The sequence below is a fragment of the Gorilla gorilla genome, chromosome 5 (genome assembly GCF_029281585.2).
Source record: "Gorilla gorilla gorilla isolate KB3781 chromosome 5, NHGRI_mGorGor1-v2.1_pri, whole genome shotgun sequence".
NCBI lineage: Eukaryota > Metazoa > Chordata > Mammalia > Primates > Hominidae > Gorilla > Gorilla gorilla.
This window is the reverse complement of record NC_073229.2, coordinates 175,174,195-175,195,215: the sequence shown is the minus strand read 5'-3', so window position 1 is coordinate 175,195,215 and position 21,021 is coordinate 175,174,195. Positions and strand designations below refer to the sequence as shown.

The window sequence follows — 21,021 nt, the reverse complement described above, 5'->3', positions numbered from 1 at the left end:
ATCCCAGCACTTTGGGAGGCCAAGGTGGGCGCATCATGAGGTCAAGAGATCGAGACCATCCTGGCCAACATGGTGAAACCCCATCTCTATTTAAATAATACAAAAATTAGCTGGGAGTGGTGGCGCATTCCTGTAGTCAAAGCTACTTGGGAGGGTGAGGCAGGAGAATCACTTGAACCCGGGAGGTGGAGACTGCAGTGAGCTGAGATCGTGCCACTGGACTCCAGCCTGGTGACACAGCAAGACTCTGCCTCAAAAAAAAAAAAAGGATAGAAAGGACAGGAAAAATCTCAATAGGCAAAGAAGGGAAAGAAAGGCAGAAGCCAAGGTGAAATGGTGTCAAACACAGGACTGAGTGGGACATAGTGAATATTCTGTCTATATAATGCACAGCTGCTTAACATATTAGCTACTTCAAAAGCCTGGTGTCTACACTTGTATCTTTGGTCATTTTTGAAATAACATTATGTTAAATCTTCATATTCACCAAAAATGTAACCCTTCTCATACTCTACACTAATTCCTTTCCAAACTTCTTAAACATGTATTTCAGAAACAGAAATACTCTAGAACAAAGCTGTCCACTGCCACTTTCTATCACAATGGAAGATGTATCGTGTGTTCACTGGCCTCATGTGGCTATTAAAAGCACTGGAAATGGGACTGGAACAATCCAGAAACTGAACTGTCAATCTTAGCCACATGGGATATCAGGCAGTATGGCTCTAGAAAATAACTGTGACCAGTGGTTTATTGGTGGCACAGTCTCTTGCACAGAGCAGGCACAACATAAACACTAGCTGAGTGACTCCACGAAGAAACAGTAGAGGATTTGGTGACCTTCATGCTTTATTAAATTCATTTTGTAGGTGTGGTGGACCAGGGTCCTAGAAGCTGAGTCACTCAAACAGTATAGCTTTCTTGGAAAGGCTCTGGAAATGCTCACTAGAATTCTTCAATTAAATTATTGAAGTCCTGTTTTTTAGTGGAATAAAATTGATCTGTACATTCTAGAAGACCTGTTACATTTTAAAATAATTTTTTTGGTGACAAAAAATGGACAAAATAAAATGAAATGGAACAAAAGTTTAAAAATGAACTGTTAGAAATAAAGATCCATGAAGGCTTTATAACGTAGTAGGGATGTCTCATCTTACTCAGAGGCCAAATTCTTAAGTCAGCAACTCTGAAAAATCTTTTAGCAGACCTATGAAAAACACTATGCAACACTCCACTCTCAGTACCCTAGCATCTCTTAATGAGGCCCCACTGTTGTTGAAGTATTGGAACACACTGCCATTTCTTCAGCCCTGCACCAAATGAAGTCGTTGGCATACATCAGGGGCCACAGTGAATGACAAATACATGGTTCTTTTCTTTCACCAAGGCTACAGAGTTGAATTCATATGGGTTAAATCTTCCTATGCTGTGATATCAGCAAAGTGTATTCCAAGGCCCGTAAAACATGTAAAGAGAAGGATCAATTAATAAACTTGTAAGTTGAATAGACATTTCCGGATACACAGTAATTATTTCCATTCGTATTTTGCTTTTTAAATGAAGCAAAAATTTTAAATGATCTACAAATACAGTTTGGCAAGCAGCCTTTCCTGTACTTCAAATTAAAGTACAACATGAAGCTGTCGATATTAATTTATACTGACCACACCACACTAGGTGCAAGGGCTTGCATTACCAGTACCAACTGGAGTCCTGGGAGCGGCTCTGCCCTTGTTACTGAGAACAACAGGCCCCTGTATCGTTGACACAAAGCACGTCCTTGGCTGGAAATCAGCACATCTGAGCTACGTGCCGACTTCCATGAGCCTGCTCAGTGAGCATGGAGCCCTGTGGGCTCGCGGGCCCTGAGCAACAGGTTCACTCTGAAGACGCCTACATGTAGGGAATCTCATCCTCCTACGGCAAACCTGGGGTGCGGTGAGGGTAACCGGACTCTGGGAAACGGAAGAAAGGCTCGCCGCTAGAAAAGCTGCATTTCTCCACATGAAAAAGTAAGAAATCCACATGGGTAATCTTTTATTACTCTCAAATAGAATAGTGTAGCAATGCCAAAAAACGGAATATATGGGAATAAGTGATTTTAAAGATCTCATCTCACCCAGAAGAGGGCAAAGTGCTGACTGGTTCGAGCACTCTGCTGGGCCCAGGAACACTCGTGTACAGTGTTCTGTTTTGTTTTCTTTGAGACAGAGTCTTGTTCTGTTGCCCAGGCTCAAAAAAAAAAACCAAAACAAACACACACACAAAAAAAAACAGGCCGGGCATGATGGTGTGTAGTGGCATGTTCTTGGCTCACTGCAACCTCCACTTCCCAGGTTCAAGTGATTCTTGGGCCTTAGCCTCCAGAGTAGCTGGAATTACAGGCATGCACCACGATGCCCGGCTCATTTTTGTACTTTTAGTACAGATGGGGTTTTGCCATGTTGGCCAGGCTGGTCTCCAACTCCTGACTTCAAGTGATCTGCCCGCCTCAGTCTCCCAAAGGGTTGAGATTATAGGAGGGAGCCATCGTGCCTGGCCTTTTTTTTTTTTTGAGCTTGGCTCTGTTGCTTAGGCTGGAATGCAGTGGGGTGATCTTGGCTCACTGCAACCTCTGCCTCCCAAGCTCAAGCAATCCTCCCACCTCAGCCTCCTGAGTAGCTGAGACTACAGTGCATGTGCCACTATGCCTGGCTAATTTTTAAAATATTTTTTAGTAGAGACAGGATCTGCCATGTCACCCAGGTTAGTCTTGAACTCCTAGATTCAAGCGATCCTCCTACCTTGGCCTCCCTAAATGCTAGGATTACAGGCATGAGCCACCGCGCCTGGCCAAGCACAGTGTTCTCATGATGCATCTGCTCATTCCTCTTCTACAAATCTGACTTAGGAACATCAATGTGTTAAAAGAGCGAAATGAATGAATACAGGTGCAACGCTGGTTCTGTGTTCATGTTCAAGGAGCCCTTGTACTTTATAAAAAAAAAAAAAAATCCCCAACCTCTCAGAGACTGGGGAGACTGGAAGCCTGTGCTGTTTGAGTGTTTTTTTCCCCTAAACCCTAAGATTGTAGTTTTCTGTCTTAAGTGGTCCATTACATGTGGTACCTTTAATGTTTGTTCCTGTGATCATATTTAATGTTCCTCACGAGCTTGCTTTTAGATTGAGAAAGTGGACACTCTCTCCACTGCAATGGTCTCATGTGATTTAAATTTAAGTCAGAAAGCCTGGGGAGGGATGGAGTGAGTGGTAGAAGGCAGCCGGCCAACATGTAGTGTGACTTTGATAGTTCATCGTTTTACCTTCTCTCATAATTTTAGATGAAATAATGCATTTCTAGAAACTTACATCATAGTGACAATCATTTTGCATGCTAGAAGAAAGCTTTCAATGACACTACAGGGATTCTTGTGACATGTGTAAGTATAATAAATACAGGCCACTGTTTTTTTCTCATTGGGTGCTATTTCAACCATCGAGGAAAGAAAGCTGGGGCAGGCTTTGCCAGAATCACAGCGATGAGTGGGATGCTTTGAGAAGGTTGGGCCAGTGCTCACGACAGGTGCAGATCCCTCGAAACTGTCTAACACAGCTGAATGACGTGCCTGGCAGGCTGGGTGGTGGGTTATATACTGCCGGCCAGCAGAGGTTTCATAAAGAACCTAGAAGCCAGTGTTGGAGAAGCATCTAGATTTGAGAGGGATCTAAGGTGTGTTTGCAGAAGGTCTGGTCAAGCAGGAGGTATCCGGGGCTTGGTGCAGCGGCTCATGCCTGTAATCCCGGCACTTTGGGAGGCTGAGGAGGGCAGATCACTTGAGGTCAGGAGTTCGAGACCAGCCCAGCCAACATGGTGAAACTCTGCCTTTACTAAAAATACAAAAATTTGCTGGGCATAGTGGCCCACACCTGTAATCCCAGCTACTCAGGAGGCTGAGGCAGAAGAATTGCTTGAAACCAGGAGGTGGAGGTTGCAGTGAGCCGAGATCACGCCAATGCACTCCAGCCTGGGTGACAGAGCGAGACTCTGCCTCAAAAAAAAACCCAAAAACCAACCAACCAACCAACCAACAAAAAAACATAAAAAAAGCAGGGGGTATCTGGAGATTTGGGGTTGGATCATGGAAACGGGGCCAGGGGATAAGAGGCTTATGGGAGGCTTGTTGAAACCACTCACACTGAACAATCTAAGACTGTTTAAAGGCAGCTCAACCATAATTAAGAAAGCAGAATATTAAAGAGCATGGGGGGAGAAACAGGTTTATGAGTGAAATGCATAACTGACTGGAAAATGTAAGGATCAGCTTTCCACAGAACACTCCAAACATTCTAATGCACAGCAAGAGAAGAGGGAGCGCTGAAGAAAGGGCTACTGACTCAGGCTGGCCCTGGGCGCGTCTGAAGATGGGAGGGAGAGCCGGGGGAGGTCAAAGGCCCTGAGGGGGAAGACAGCTTTTCCAGGGACAAGGACAACCAAAAGAAAGGACAGCCTTTCAACCTAGAGTGTGTTTTTTCCTTCTAATTACTGTGAAATGTAAAAGGCAACAGAGATGTGCATCAATACCCTTTTAAGTTTTAAGATCCTATTAATTAAACCCTGTATGTACAATGTGAAGGTACTTAATGCCACAGACTATACATGTAAAAGTGATTAAAGGGGAAATTGTATGTTATACATATTTTTACCACAATGGAAGATCCCCCACTGTATATCCATAGATATGCATTTTTAAATGTTTATTTCAATGTGGAGGCTCTGGTTGCAAATGCTCCAAGTCCATGTAAAGGATAGCTCTCACACCCCACCAACAACTGGTGTAGGTTCCAGCTGGCATTTTCAAGACGTAGAAAATAATTTCTTAAGAACCAACCAGAAAAACAACAACAATAACAACAAACATCCTGCCTTAAAAAAGACCAGCAGAGGAGGAAACACCCCTGGCCATCTGGGCAGTGAGAGTGTGAAGCTCAGAAGTCAGCAGAGCTGGCTGAGGCTCCAGGCTGTCTTCGTGGTTTGTTTTGCTCTTCCTTCATCCAGCCCCCACTGGGATCAAGAGAATGGCTTCATGCAAGGAACAGGAAAGACCTTTTAATAAAAACAAACACTATCCTGTCTTGCTGTCAAGGCTACACCTCAAAATGTTTGCAAGGCTAGAGGAAGGATACAGAGATGATTTTCAACCTTAACTCCTCATTTAACAAACAATATTCCGACTGAATGTCAAGCTGACTTCTCGGGGTCATACCTCCTTCTTTGCAAAAATGACTGACGTTTTATGATATCACTAAGGGCTCCCAATTCTCACGGAGAAGGAAAAATGTCAGTGTCTTGGTTTAGTTTAGTAGTGCTTTAGGAGACTTGACTTCTAATTCCTGGTTTTCACCCAGAGCAAAATAAACCGATCTTGGAGTTTGACAAAGTTACCTTGAGTTACAGGAGAATTCTTGAAGGTGAATTCAGGAGGCCCACTCTCTTTCCAAGTGAACATGACAGGAGGAAGAACCAGCATTGATTGACTACTTTCCTCCTTTTTTTTCTTTTTGAGGCAGAGTCTAACTCTGTTGCCCAGGCTGGAGTGCAGTGGTGTGATCTCAGCTCACTGCAACCTCCACCTCCCAGGTTCAAGCGATTCTCCTGCCTCAGCCTCCTGAGTAGCTGGGACTACAGGTGCGTGACACCACACCTGTCTAGTTTTTGTATTTTTAGTAGAGATGGGGTTTCACCATGTTTCCCAGGCTGGTCTCGAACTCCTGGCCTCAGGTGATCCACCTGCCTCAGCCTCCCAAGGTGCTGGGATTACAGGTGAGAGCCACCACTCCTGGCCTTCATTGCCTGCTTTCTATGTTCCAGCATTTTACTCTGGGGCATTTCATTTGGGTCTCACAGCAACTTGGTGAAGTTGGTGTCACTGTCAGACACCACTGTACAAATGAGGACGCTGAGGCTCGAGAGATTAGTCAGCTTCCCCAAATTGTGTCCACAGTAGGAGGCCTACTCAAGGTTTAAACTTAATTTGCAGGATCCCAAAGCTTTAGCCTGTTAGCTCTATGTAATATGTTCCTTCTCCTATCAAGCGTCCATTTCTTATGGACAAGTCCATCACCTTCCCATCTATAATGCAGAGTTGAGCCCACATAGCAGATGGGATGTGCGGAGGCATGCCTGGAAGAATGTATGGAGGAGGGATTTCTTAGCTAATAAAGTGCACATGTAGATTAGCGTTTCTTTCAGCCATCATATTTCCCTGCATCCCTGCAGACATGGAGATATTCTATTAGTGAACGATAAAGATATAATTGTCAAAAGTCAGATTAGAAAAGGAAAATTCAAAGAGAAGATGATCTTGAGGGGGACTTTTAACAGCTTCTTAAAAGGGACTGCAATCACCCTCAAGGGTAGAGAGGAAATGATCCTCTGTATTTCAAGTTTAAACACATTCATTTTCACACAATAAAACTTCTTCTGAGCAATTAGTCTACTACACCTTATTCCATATTTTTCAATCTTTATTCTAAATTATTCATTGCTGCCTCCATCCAGTACCATAATTAAAAGTTGCCTACTCTTGAATTAGAAGTTACTCTGGCAAAAAGAGATGCCAAATTGTTCTCTAGACAGCAGTTGCTGCTGAAGTCAGTTTTCTATAAAGTTCAGCAGAGACTCCCAAGTCAGAAGTGCAGCCTGTTTCTCACTTAACCTGTGAGCTCGCCATTAGGAAGTCCAGCACACTGCTGTCTGGCCGCACAGCGCCTCTGAGAGCCAGGTGCCCCGCTCTCTCCAGCTGAATCACTCTCCAGTGGGGTTCCGAGACAACTTCTACTTCACATTCAAATGCAGTCATGCCCTGGGCTCTAGCACTATTTCCCATTACCCTAAATCATCTCCGGTGTTTTCCTTCCACAAGACTGGGGTGGAGAAAGAATAGCACAAAAGATGCCATTAGTCTTGTACTGAATACATTCTTGGGGATATAAAGTCTGGGGAGACACCAAGGGGCACACAGAAACCCAGTTTGCTTTGAGAAGCAAAGGTGGGAGAGTGTCATATGCAAAGCATTTATAACTTCTTTCTCCTATAGAGCAATGCCATGTCTTTCTCACTGCCCAGCACCCAAGGGTTGGTTGTGAGGGTGTGGGGTTGTGGGGGAGGTAAAAAGGGCTTCCAGAAAACCATTACTTAAGTTACTAAAGTTTTACCAGCACCAATCAATGCAAGAAATCAGGGGGAAAGAAGGCTTGAGCTCTATTACTGACTGCACCAATGAATTCAGATTTTTACATGGTGACAAGACAAGACTGTAAATGGTCTTAGATGATCTAAATCTTGCTGGTGTGAGGAACACAGCTAACAGGCAGACAGTACAAAGAGAGCCAGCAGCAGCAGCAGCTCTTTTCATGAACTGTCACGCTGCAGTAGGCTGGGAGGCTGATTATCTAACAAACAATTATGCAGCTCAAATCGAATTTCTGTTACAAGAAAAGTGAGAAGTGTGTTGGCAAAGGAGGCAGGGATCCTGGCCTTGAGGTCGCCTATCAATAGAGGACTTTAGACCACATTATTATTAAACATTTTCCTCCTTTCAGAGGAGAGCTGACATTTTAGTAGCATTATCTCCATGAAGAATGGGAATTCAGAAAAAAAAAAAATTGAAATATCAGTGGAAAGGAAAAGGGTTCATGTTAGGGTTAGTGCATGTCTGAGACAGCATAACTCAGAAGCATTTCTTCTGATTACTGACCTCTTCTTCACCTGGGATGTTTTCCTTGAAAAGAGCCACACTTTGTGAAATCATTCATGAAAATAACTGCCTTTGCTACGCAGAGTGGGGTGGTTCATGATCAGACGGCAAGATGGCATGATCAGATGGCATGATCAGAGGCACACTCACAGCAGGATCTGGGGGTGACTCTCCCTACAGTGGTTTACGTAGAAAGGCCCTGGCATGTGCCAAGGGTTGTAGGTACCCTGGCAAGCCTTACCCAGGACCAAAGAACAGGAACCCAGGGTCTCCTTGGCCACCTGCCATCTGAGTTGGCTTCAATGCCTCTGACTTGCCCACAGCAGGGCTACATCTACTTTGCGCTGAACACCTCTAGGTCTGAGAACTCAAAGCTTCCAACTGGAACATTTTTCTTTTCACTCATCCAAAATCTTCTCCCTCAATTCATCTCTACCGCCTCTGTAGTCCAGAATATTCTAGTTTCTCATTCACAAAATGGCCTCATAAAAATGAAAAACCTTTTATGAGCTAGCCTCCAATTCATTCCCTGTGTCCTTCCTTCTGTAAACACTGACTGCGTGCCAGCGATGATGTCCCCTGTGTGGCACGGAATCTGTGCCTATGCCCATCACTGTCACCCTTTCTCTTCAGGGGGGTCACTCAGTCCGTGTCCCCTTTAACTATGTCTCCCCCCAGACCTTCAATACACACACACTTTTGAGCACAGTACTTAGCTCTGAAGAACAGAGCAGGATGATGACCTCAACCATCTGGACATTCTTTCTCCCAGCTCTGCCTCTTCCTAGCTATGGGACACTGAGCAGTTGACTTAGTCTCTTCGTGCTTTAGTTTTCTTGTCTGTAAAATGGGAAGATATCACCAGTTTCCACCTAAGAGGGATGTTAGGACCAAAGAGGTGAACATGTGCAAAGCGCCCATATACCCAGCACGCGAACAACTCCTTAAAAGCGAGAGCTGTGGTAATATTAAATATTAATACATCAGCCCCGTTCTCTCACCACTGTGACTCCAGGCTTATCAACAACGCTGCTAAGCTCTTGCTTCACTGATTTCTTCTTCACTTATGCTATTGATTTATGCCACTGAACAGGAAAGAAGAGCGTCTGTGACATCTGAGTGACTCAACAATAGAATATGTGAGGGATGAAGGAACAGGAGAAGCAGCAATCAGCTTGAAGCGTGGGCACTCCGCAATCATGCACTACCCCTGAAGACAAATCCATCAGCCAGAATCAGAACCACAAAATTCAGAATGGAGATGTCAGAGGGGTGCAAAGACAGACGATCTGAGGAGGAGAGTGAGCCCTGGGAAGCTCAGGTCTTCTGACTGAGCCATCGACACGTGCTTAAAAATATCCTAGAGGACCCAGCAATCCCACTTCTGGGAATACACTTCCAAAAGAACTGAAAACATGGCATGGACCCGGGAGGCGGAGCTTGCAGTGAGCCGAGATTGCGCCACTGCACTCCAGCCCGGGCGACAGAGCAAGACTCCGTCTCAAAAAAAAAAAAAAAGAAAACACAGTCTTGAAGGGATACTTGTACATATGCCATATGCCATAAACACGCATGCTCATACAGCATTACTTACAATAGCTGTGAGGGGGAGCTCAAGTGTCCATCCACAGATGGACGAAGAAACAAAATGTGGGATATCCAAAGAATGGGAGCGTATTCAGCCTGAAAAAGAAAGGAAATTCTGGCTGGGCACGGTGGCTCACGCCTGTAATCCCAGCACTTTGGGAGGCCGAGGCGGGCGGATCACAAGGTCAGGAATTTGAGACCAGCCTGACGAACATGGTGAAACCCTGTCTCTGCTAAAAATACAAAAATTAGCTGGGCGTGGTGGTGCATGCCTGTAATCCCAGCTACTTGGGAGCCTGAGGCAGGAGAACTGCTTGAACCCGAGAGCAGAAGGTTGCGGTGAGCTGAAATGGTGCCTCTGCACTCCAGCCCGGGCAACAAAAGCGAAACTCCATCTCAAAAAAAAAAAGAAGGGAAATTCTGACACTCTACAACATGCATGCACATTATGCTAAGTGAAATAAGCCAGCCACAGTATGATGCTACTTACATGAGGTCCCTGGAGTTGTTACATTCATAGAAACGAAGGAGAATGGTAGCTGGCAGGGGCTGTAGGGAGGGGCATGGGGAGTTGTTCAATGGGTACAGTTTCAGTTTTGCAAGATGAAAAGCGTTCTGGAGATTGGCTGCACGACAATGTGAATGTACTTAACACTACTGACGTGCACTTAAAAATGGTTAAGATGGGCCGGGTGTGGTGGCTCACGCCTGTAATCCTAGCACTCTGGGAGGCCGAGGCGGGTGGACTGCCGGAGCTCAGGAGTTCGAGACCAGCCCGGGCAACACGGTGAAACCCCGACTCTACTAAAATAAAAAAGAAATTAGCCGGGCATGCTTGCGTGCGCCTGTAGTCCCAGCTACTCGGGAGGCTGAGGCAGAAGAACTGCTTGAACCTGGGAGGTGGAGGTTGCAGTGAGCCGAGATCAAGCCATTGCACTCCAGCCTGGGCAACAGAGCAAGGCTCTGTCTCAAAAAAAAAAAAAAAAAAAAAAGGCTAAGATAGTAAATTTTGTTATATATATATTTACCACAATGAAAATAAATAAATATATTATACATGTATATATACACACACATACACTAGACACAGTTCAATAAAACCACAAGAGAAAAGAACCATAACAGAAATGAACAAGCAGAGGCCAGGTGTGGTGGCTCATGCCTATAATCCCAGCACTTTGGGAGGCCGAGGTGGGTGAACCATGAGATCAGGAGTTTGAGACCAGCCTGCCCAAGATGGTGAAAGCCCGTCTTCACTAAAAATACAAAAACTTAGCCAGGCGTGTTGGCAGATGCCTGTAATCCCAGCTACTCAGGAGGCTGAGGCGGAGAAGTGCTTGAACCTGGGAGGCAGAGGTTGCAGTAAGCCGAGATTGCACCACTGTACTCCAGCCTGAGCAACAAAGACTGTCTCAAAAAAAAAAAAGAGAAATGAACAAGGAAAATACCTCCCATGGTTTCCCAACCCTCACGAAATTGCTCTTGTTCCTGTGCAACTCCTGAAAGCGTCAGCTGTCAAATCCTGTTCGCTAAAGTACCTCCTCGCTTAGGACTGCGATTTGGGAGTCTTCAAAAGCACAGGCTTTGGGACAAGGAGCTAGGGTCTGTACTTGGAAATGTGACTTTGTCATATGGCTTAAACTCTTCTACCTTTTTGTTTGTTTGTTTGAGACAGGGTCTCACTCTGTTGCCCAGGCTGGAGTGCAGTGGTGTGATCTCAATCTTGGCTCACTGCAGCCTCCACCTCCTGGGTTCAAGCAATTCTCCCACCTCAGCCTCCCGAGTAGCTGGGACTATAGGTGCACGCCACCACGCCCACCTAATTTTTGTATTTTTAGTAGAGACGGGGTTTCTCTACGTTGGCCAGGCTGGTCTCGAACTCCTGACCTCAAGTGATCTGCCCGCCCTAGCCTCCCAAACTGTTGGGATTACAGGCGTGAGCCACTGCACCCGGCCTAAACTCTTCTATCTTTAGTTTTCTTATCTGCAGGGTTGTGGTGACAACAGAATGGGACAACCCATGCTAAGGTGTAAGAAATGTGAGCCATTGTTTTTACTAGATCTTACCTGAACATCATACAGGAACTGGAATCGGCTTCTTTTACTCGCAGCCTCTCTCACAGCCCGAGCCAAGTCCACCGATCCTTTTCCACCAACCGACCAGTGATAGCAGGGGACTGCATCAAAGGCACCAGCCCGCCTTGCAAGCTCACACACCAAGTCAATCTCAGCGCGGGTGTCGGTCCTAGTGAAGAAAATGTTTGTGGTTTTGCATCTGTATCCATTTAGCTATGTTTTGAAAGAAAGACTAACCATTTATACAGAACTTCGCTCCCTAACACTGAATACATTTTACACATCAAAAGTGGTCACATCGTGTTTAAATAAATCAGACTTAAAGCATGGAAAAAAAAAGTCCTCTCTAAAGTGACTCAAATATTTCAAGTCGTTAAGGGCGTTATCAAGAAAATTCCATAACATATCCCTTTGATCATTCACAGTTTGTTTCAGACAAAAATGCTGGGTAGAATTACAAAAAAAAAAAAAAAAAAGCCAAGGAGATAGTAACTCACTATATATAAATTTCACTTCCTTAATAACATTGTGAGAACACATTTGCTAAAATGAAACCAAACCAAATAAACAAACAGAAAGAACTGGGTATTTCTGTATACTTTTAGATGAAGCACAGAAAGACCAAATACCCCAAGACACAAATATCGTTCACAGGGTGGCCTAATGATAATGCCCACATTTAAAGGAGGAGGCTGGACTTACTTGAAGACATTCAGAGCCACCACAACGGGAACCCCAAAGAGCTGAGTGATCTGAATTTGCTTCTGGAGGTTACAGCAGCCGTCTGCCACCAGCTGGATGTTCTGTAAAAAAGAAAAAAGCAAAACCGAGACCCCTGTGTATTGCCTCCCACCAAACCTGCCAAGCTAAACTGCCAGCACCTCTCTGGCAGGATTTGCTACATCTTTTTTCGCTTTTTCCTCCAAGAAAGATGGCTGCAAGAATAAAGAGGTTCGTCTTCAAAATAATTTCTAAAATGATTCTGGGTCCAATGGCATATGGGTGTGTCTGAAGCCTGGCAGCTCACCCTGCTGAGGACAGGCTGCAGGGTCTACGCAACGCGCCCATGCTCTGCAGGCCCATGGCCTGACAGGCACAAGGCCCCAGGTGGGCGAGGAGCTCTGTCCAGGTATTCCTGGCTCAGATCCCTGGCGCCACCTGTAGGAGCTAAGAGGTACTGCTGCCAGTAAATCAAAGTCTATTTACAGAAAAGAGTAAGCCACTCCTGTAAATCATAAAGCCAACTGTATATAGACCTTCCATGACAAAAGAATACAGAAGTGTAAGCTTCATATTTGTTTCTGACCTGGAGACCTTGAGTTCCTGCTCTGATGGCTACCCTGGGAGTAGACAATAGTAGACAAAGCCTATATCCATCTTTTCTTGATATTTAAGAGTTAACTGAATGAATTTTATCCTTTCACCCCATCCATTTCCTCTCGGATTCTTAGAACGGCACTTTTCTTTTCTTTTTTTTGAGACACAGTCTCACTCTGTCGTCCAGGCTGGAGTACAGTGGTGCGATCGCAGCTCACTGCAACCTCCGCCTCCCAGGTTCAAGCGATTCTCATGCTGGGACTACAGGCGTGAGCCACCACGCCCGGCTAATTTTTGTATTTTTAGTAGAGATGAGGTTTTGCCATGTTGGCCATGGGTTTTGCCTGGCTGGTCTTGAACTCCTGGCCTCAAGTGATCCAGTCGCCTTGGACTCCCAAAGTGCTGAAATTACAGGTGTGAGTCACTGCGCCCGGACAGAACAGCACTTTTCTAAGAGGCCACTGAAGGAGGGCTCATTCACTGAAAGCCAACGAGTCACTGGATTTAAGAGATTCTTCACATAAGCGTCTAAACAGCTCCTCTTACCTCCTCTGTATATTCTTTCTTAAGAGGAACACCAGCCGTTACCTGAAGTAAGGAGAGAAAACATGAAGAATAATCCTATAAAAATGCTTACACAACCGATCTGAAAGAAAGAACAACATAATCACATTCAGTTTTTAGAAAGGTACCTCTATGTTTTGTGCTTTTAAAACAGTAGCTGGCAGCACTGGCTAAACCTAAACTCCTGCGGGAAGCTTTTAGAAAACACTGATCCCTGGGCTCCACCCAGACCAATGAAAGCAGAAGTTCTGGGAGGGGAACCTGGGATCAGTAACGTTTAAAATCTCCCTGGATGATTCTAATTTGAGCCAATGGAACAGTATGAAACTTCTCAAACATTGGTTCAAATTAGAACATAAAACTAATAATATGTTTAATACCTGATTTATACAGAGTACATCACCATTCGAAATCATTTTACAGTAACTGCCATAAAGTTCTGTTGTCTAGGCTGGAGGGCAGTGGCACAATCACAGCTCACTGCAGTCTCAAACTCCTGGGCTCAAGTGATCCTCCTGCCTCAGCCTCCCCAGTAGCTAGGAATACAGGTGTGTACCACCACACCCAGATAATTTTTTATTATTTTGTAGAGACGAGGTCTTGCTATCTTCCCCAGGCTGGTCTCGAACTCTTGGGCTCAAGCAGTCCTCCCACTTCGGCCTCTCAAAGTGCTGGCATTACAGGGTGAAACACTGTGCCTGGCCTTGTGGTTAATCTTATGTGTCAACTTTGCTGGGGCCATAGGGTGTCCAGTATTTGTTCAAACATTATTTTGCGTGTTTCTGTGAGGGTGTCTATGATGAAATTAATATGGAAATCAGCAGCCTTTGCGTAGGCAAGTTGTCCTGCATAATGTGGGTGGGTCTCAACTGACCAGTCAAAGGCCTTTTTGAGTACAACAAAAAGACTGGCCTCCCCTGAGAGCAGGAGAATTCTCCAGCAGACTGCTGCCTTCAGACTGCATTAGCACCACTGCCTCTCCTGGGTCTTCAGCTTGCCAGCCCACAGTGCAGATTTTGGACTTGCCAGCTTCTGTAATCACGTGACCCAATTCCTTACAATAAATATATTTCTCTATATATACACACATCCTTATTGGTTCTATGTGTGAAGAATGCTGATTCATACAATGGTTAGTTTAAAGATCTAATTGTGAAAGAATCTGTGGATCCCAAAGCATAGCACAATATTAGTTATTGGATTGCACCGGGAATGGCCGAGCACTCTGGGGGACAGGATGTGAGTTTAAAATGACTGAGGGCAAATTTAAAATGGGCAAATTCAAGGGCCACAAGATTTTCCACTGTACAAATTATGGAAAAAAACCAAGCTGAATAAACATAAGAGGCAGCCATGGTTATTTGTGTAATGATCAAAAGGAAGTCGATCCCAGCACAGTATTTGTAGCAAAAAAGAAAAAAAGAAAACAGAAGTAGAAATGAATAATCATGGTTCAAAAATACAGAGCTATTCAATACGAAGGAAGGACATTGAGACGAGCACTATGGAATAGAGGATTAAGAGGATGAAAGTTCATTTATCTTGCCATTATTGAAAACACTCCCTGCATATAGACTATGCCAGACACTTGGACCATACCAATTAATAAGACACAGTCCCTAAACTCAAGGAATTGAGAATTACATAGGGAGACACAGAACAAGGCATTCATGAAACAATATGAGGCAGAAGGTACTACTGGAGCCCAGGAGAGGGATGCCTAGCTTCACAGGGCTTCCTGGTCCCTGCTGGGTTTTTTTTGTTGTTGTTGTTGTTGTTGAGATGGACTTTCGTTCTTGTCACCCAGGCTGGAGTGCAATGGTGCAATCTCAGATCACTGCAACCTCTGCCTCCCAAGTTCAAGCGATTCTCTTGCCTCAGCCTCCTGAGTAGTGGGAATTACAGGCGCTCACCACCACTGGTCTTGAACTCCTCAGGTGATCCACCTGCCTCAGCCTCCAAAGTGCTGGGATTACAGGCATGAGCCACCACGCCTGGCTGGTCCCCGCCTTTTCTTATCCTCCACCCATATCTGTGCCTACTAACCCTGTTCCATGTTACCATGATCACTGGCTGAGAACCCTGACATTAAGCAGCAGTGGAAGAGACACAAAGGATTAATGTGGCACGAAAGTGCAACCACTGAATAACAGAGCACCTATGTTAAGATGAATGAAATAGGATTGTAAATCATGTAGAGAATTTTTACAGGACAGAGACTAGAGTCTGGAAAACTATGGGACTGATGTCAAGAGACCCGGACTGTAGATCTGATCAGTCCCTGAAATAGATGTGTGACACCACACAAGTCACTGCGTCTCTCTGTGCCTCAGAGATTTTCTCTTTATAAAGACTGAATGAGATCAGACAATCTCTAAGCCCTTTCTATAATTTTCAGGGTGGCAGGGCAGGGAGGGAGAATTCCAAATGCATCCTACATGGGCGGAAGTAGTTTTTAAAAATAGAAGTTGTTATACAGATTCAATGTCTAAAATCCAGGAAGGACTGTAGCAACAAGGGGTGTTTTGAGTGAAGTCAGAATTCTTTATGATTTACTACTTTTAATCTGTATTATATCATTCTTGCATTTGAAATAATGGTGAAGCTTTAGGCAAAAATGAAGTGCTTAAGTGTCGGGTATTAGGAGTGGATTTGGATTTAGAACACTTCTGCCTTTCATTAACATCCACCTCTGCATGGTGGACATAGTAGGAGATTTAGATCTGAAGTCCTCGGCTCTCTGCTGGCCTGCTGACATTGTCCATATTCCCTAAGCCTATCAAAACTCAGCTTCCCTATCTGCAAAATGGTATAAAAATCATGTCCACCTCCCCCAGGACAAAGAATTGCTTTACAGTGTTTCATGATGGCAAACCTGCTACTTGTTTTGACTATGCAATAATCATTAAATATATGACTTTTGTCACATGCACAGTACAGTATACCAATTAAGAAATCAGATTTGGCAGTTTGTCTCATATGTGAATATTATGATAGAGAAACTTTATTTTATTTCAAAATGATTAATCAGTATAAAATGTCTTATCCTCCACTTGGAAATTCCTAAAAATGAAACAAAACAACAACAACAACAACAACAAAAAAAACAAACTCCAAGAATCTATGCACAGGTTTTCTGTGGAAAGGAATATATTTCCTTTATAATGTCTGTAATTTCTATATATATTAGGATAGGTAAATATAAAAAGTCTTTAAAGAAGTTAAAATCGAATTTGTGTTTTCCAAGCAAAGCTCTCTTAGAAACAATCCAGTATTATAACAGAGTTGTGAGGAGAAATCATAATAAACAGAAAGAGAAGGAAAATAGTTTTAGATGAAATCTGATGAGTTGCAGCATCAGTGAACCAAAAAACTATCTGTACAAACAATGAAAAATCTCTGTCATCAAAGAACTCACTCTAATCCTCTTGTTCTTCGTTCAGGGACAAAAGCCTCTAACCTCCCATTACCATATGGTTATACAATCTTGGCCTGAGTATCAGATGTGAAGCTTGAGACTAAAAAGTGGTTGCATTATGCTCCTTTCCAAAATATTGTTTAGAAAGAACTGTGGGTGTTACTGTTTACTCGAACTTACTAAACTCAAAGTGCTCTATGGTGGTGTTGGGAAAAAGCAAAAAACAAAACAAAAAAAAAACGTTTTAGATGTCCACAAGGGAGGCCTACAGGAAAAAAAAAGTTTTAAGAAAAATACTCTAGAAAACTATAGTCATTAAATAGGCAGGAATTTTTCAAATGCTCAATTCTGTTTTAACATAATGAAATTTCTTTGGTATTAGGAAGGCGGTGTGGGCACTTACACTTGGCCCGCCTCCATGCATCTTCAGAGCTCGCACCGTTGCCACTAACACAACCACGTTGGGCACCAAGCCAGAAGCTCGGCACTTGATGTTGAAGAATTTCTCCATTCCGATGTCAGCACCAAAGCCAGCTTCGGTCACTGTGGGGAAGCAAGTGGAATATGTGCTATTATCTTCTAAAAACAAAGGTAGGTTTTGGCAACCACCACTATGATTCCAGCTCAAAGGATAGCTTACATTCCTTTTGTTTACCAACACAAAGGTGAACTGATTTCCCCATTGTCATAGAAATGTTCTTCATTTTCTGCCCTAAAGAGACTGCGCCCTCCTCTGCTTCACACCGCCAGGCCTGAGGGATTCCTTGTGGTGGCCAGGCCAAGACTTTTCTTCCCATATCATAACTCACAGCGAAGCTTTTTTTTTGAGACGGTGTCTTGCTCTGTCGCCCAGGCTGGAGTACAGCGGCATGATCTCGGCTCACTGCAACCTCTGCCTCCCGGGTACGAGCGATTCTCCTGACTCAGCCTCCTGAGTAGCTACAGGTGTTTGCCACCACACCCGGCTAAGTTTTTTATTTTTGTATTTTTAGTAGAGATGGGGTTTCACCATGTTGGCCAGACTGGTCTCAAACTCCTGACCTTGTGATCCACCCGCCTCAGCCTCGCAAAGTGCTGGGATTACAGGCGTTGAGCCAAGGTGCCCAGCCAGTGAAGCTTTTCTTCATACAGATGGGGATTTTCAACTGTGTAATCAGGTTCCAAATTGTTTCAAAAGGCAATGATAGTATGATTACAATGGAAGATCCTTTCTTACTCTTTTTTTTTTTTTTTTTTTTGAGATGGAGTTTCGCTCTTGTCCCCCAGGCTGGAGTGCAATGGCACGATCTCAGCTCACTGCAACCTCCGACTCCCGGGTTCAAGCGATTCTCCTGCCTCAGCCTCCCAAGTAGCTGGGATTACAGGAACCCACCACCACACCCGGCTAATTTTTTTTTGTATTGTTAGTAGAGACGGGTTTTTGCCATGTTGGCCAGGCTGGTCTCAAAGTCCTGATCTCAGGTGATCCGCCCACCTTGGCCTCCCAAAGTGCTGGGATTACAGGCATGAGCCACCACACCCGACCCTTTCTTACCCTTTATATTAAGAATAATTTATTTTAGTGCCACCCAGTAATTTCTGTTAACTGACAAATTTCAAGTTAGTTGAAGGGCATAAGGATACTGATGGTCAATCTGGATACAAGACAGCAGCTTTATTAGAGAAACACCAGAAAACACTCATTTTTAGTCACCACCCCCTCAGTTGCTAGAAAGGTCACAGCTGCCTTTCAAGATAGTGAGGCACTGGGTCAGTAGTATCTTCTTCATACACAAAGAGCTCTAGGACCTTGCTGCTCAATGCGTGATTCGTGATCAATAGCATCAGCAGTATCTGAGAGCCTCTAAGACATGTGGAATCTTGGGCTCCCCATAAAGTTTACAGAATCAGAATCACATTGTTACAAGATCCCCAGGTGAGATGATTGTCCATTACAATCTAGGAAGCAAACCACTCTAGGAAGGGAATACTACTGAGTTAATAAAAAGTAAATGTTTATGAAATACATACTTATATGCTGACAGTATGACCAGGACACAGATCGGAACTGGCGGGAGAAAAATTAACTAAGATATCAGAAACGTTTAACATGATCAGTTTCCTTGCTGTGCTACAAACTTTCAAAATTTACAATTATAAGTGGCAGCTTATAATTTTGTTAAGTTGCTGTAGCAAGATTTACAAAATTGTTCCCCTTGTTACTGAACATTTGGGTTGTTTCCAATATAAACAATACTGCACTGAAAATATTTGTGCCTATGTGCTTTAATCTCTTTCAAATTATGTTCTTGGAATAAATTCCCAAGGGTAAGGTAGTAGGGCCAGAGGACATAAAAAATTTTTATGACCATTGATATGCTTTTGGCAAATTAAAAAAATTACACTAAAAATGTTCAATTTGGATAAATATAGCTACAAGCCATTTATCCTTTATTATGTGTTATTTGAACAAACAAAGTGGCAGAACAATTTCGAGAAATAAAAGACATTCCTCTTTATATAGTATTTGGGACAAATCTTGTGATTTTATTTGTAGTGGTCAAAATCAGAGAAAATCACTTACAGTAACAATCCTTACCTCAGTGCTACCTCCTGGTAATGCATTTGTTAACTTTAGCATGTTGGTGGCATCATGGACCCCAAAAGAGGGATAATCCGGGTGACTTTTGTCAAAAGTCATCACTGAGTGGGCTCCTGGAGGTGGAAGGCTGGACAGTAAGGCCCCAGTACTGGATTATGCGGGGCTGTCCTGCAGGTTAGCACACGGACGGGACCCCGGATCCCTCCCAGCTGTGCACCTTGGCAAGTTCCTTGTTGGAAGGGTTAAGTGAGACGGCACAGGTACATTACTGAGTCACTGGGATTTTTCTTGGTGCATACTGAGAACTCACAAAAATAGTTCACATCTTTGTAACCAAAAGGATAATTCTCCCACTTGCTAAAAATCATATTGAATTCCTAAGCATTTGTGGGAATTCCTGCTCCATCCAGGCATTTTTCTCACTGGTAGAAGCTCACTCTTAGGGTCACTACCCTGAAGCCCTGCAGGAAAGTGGGAGAGAGAACATCTGCTATTCAACTAGAGAGTGCTGGAGGGCAGCACACTGGGAGGGACGGAGTTTGCCTGGGAGGTTTGGAGAGAGGCGGTGATGGAGTCAGGCTCTGAGAATCAAGTAGGATTTTTCCAAGCAGAGAAATATGGAGTTGGGTATGGCAGGCAGAGACCAAGAGGAGGAAGGAGAGGGAGGAAAGAAGAGATTCATAGGTAAAGGCAGAGCCAGGGAAGAAATGGTCAAGATGAAGGGAAATCATCCATCATGACTGGAGAAGTCATTATTTCACCAGCAAGACTGGTTCACTGGCCTGATCAGTACCGGGGAGTGGGACTGAAGTAACCCAAATGTTACGCATTTTTTTCAATGCCATGGTATTTTGAAAAACTGTTTAATGTCGCCCTATAGTTGGAGGTAGATTGTTGCATACATTTTACATAACGGGGGCTGATCAAGTGATCTCTAAGTTCTTTCCAACTGGATGCATATTTATGTGTTAAACTACCCTGTTAGATTGCAAGCTCCATGATGATACGGACCATGTGTTTGAGACATTAACATGGCAAGACACATAGAAGGCACTGAAGGAAAGTCATCATCTATCTCCAAACCAAATAAAAAGAGAGTAGCAGAAAAGCACATCTAAAAACACTTGGACACAAATATATTAATGAAAAGTTTCATTTATAACCATTGAATGCCCTTGAAAAATTGCAAGCTCAAATTCCCTTCAAAAACCTAGCTCCTCCCCCCTTCAATGCACCCGTGTAGTCACCATGTTCTCCTATCTTCAGTGGTTCCTGCTTCCCTGAAGTGCCTTAATATAAAAGTCAAGGCCACCCTCGTGTAAACTTCCTTCCCCTACCTCCATCTTCCTTCACACTCCCTGCCTCAGACTTCATGCCTCTGTAATATCAAGCTTCCGGCACAGCCCACATACTCTACGTTACTTGTCATCACCTCCAGACCTCTCTTCCCATGTGGAACATTCCTCTCTCCCGTCTCTGCCTCTTTAACCCGCTGTCCAAGACTCAGCTTGGATGTGCCATTTCCTGGAAGCTTGTCCTGATGCTTTCAGGCAAAGCTGGCTACTCCTCCCGCCCATCCCACCCTCCCGGCCCTGTGGTGTGCTCCCTTGCAGGGCCCTCATCTGCCACCACATGCAGCATCCTAAGTACACTGACGTGCCGTCTCCCACATGGAGGGCGGGACCACGCCTTACTCATCTTGTAGCTCCACTTCCTAACACAGTACCTGGCACAAGCAGGTC

At 44.1% G+C, this 21,021-nt stretch overlaps 1 protein-coding gene across 8 annotated transcripts in view; it reads right to left on the bottom strand.

Annotated features, from left to right (window-relative positions):
* MTHFD1L (methylenetetrahydrofolate dehydrogenase (NADP+ dependent) 1 like) overlaps positions 1–21,021 on the bottom strand; it is a 236,490-nt gene that overhangs the window by 75,667 nt on the left and 139,802 nt on the right. For all 8 annotated transcript variants that reach the window (XM_031012156.3, XM_031012157.3, XM_055390851.1 and 5 more), the window contains exons 21-24: positions 17,102–17,241; positions 13,263–13,304; positions 12,102–12,202; positions 11,391–11,568 (exon numbers count right to left, since the gene is read on the bottom strand). In XM_031012156.3, the coding sequence (XP_030868016.2) occupies positions 11,391–11,568; positions 12,102–12,202; positions 13,263–13,304; positions 17,102–17,241 (461 nt within the window). The remainder of the gene's footprint in view (positions 1–11,390; positions 11,569–12,101; positions 12,203–13,262; positions 13,305–17,101; positions 17,242–21,021) is intronic.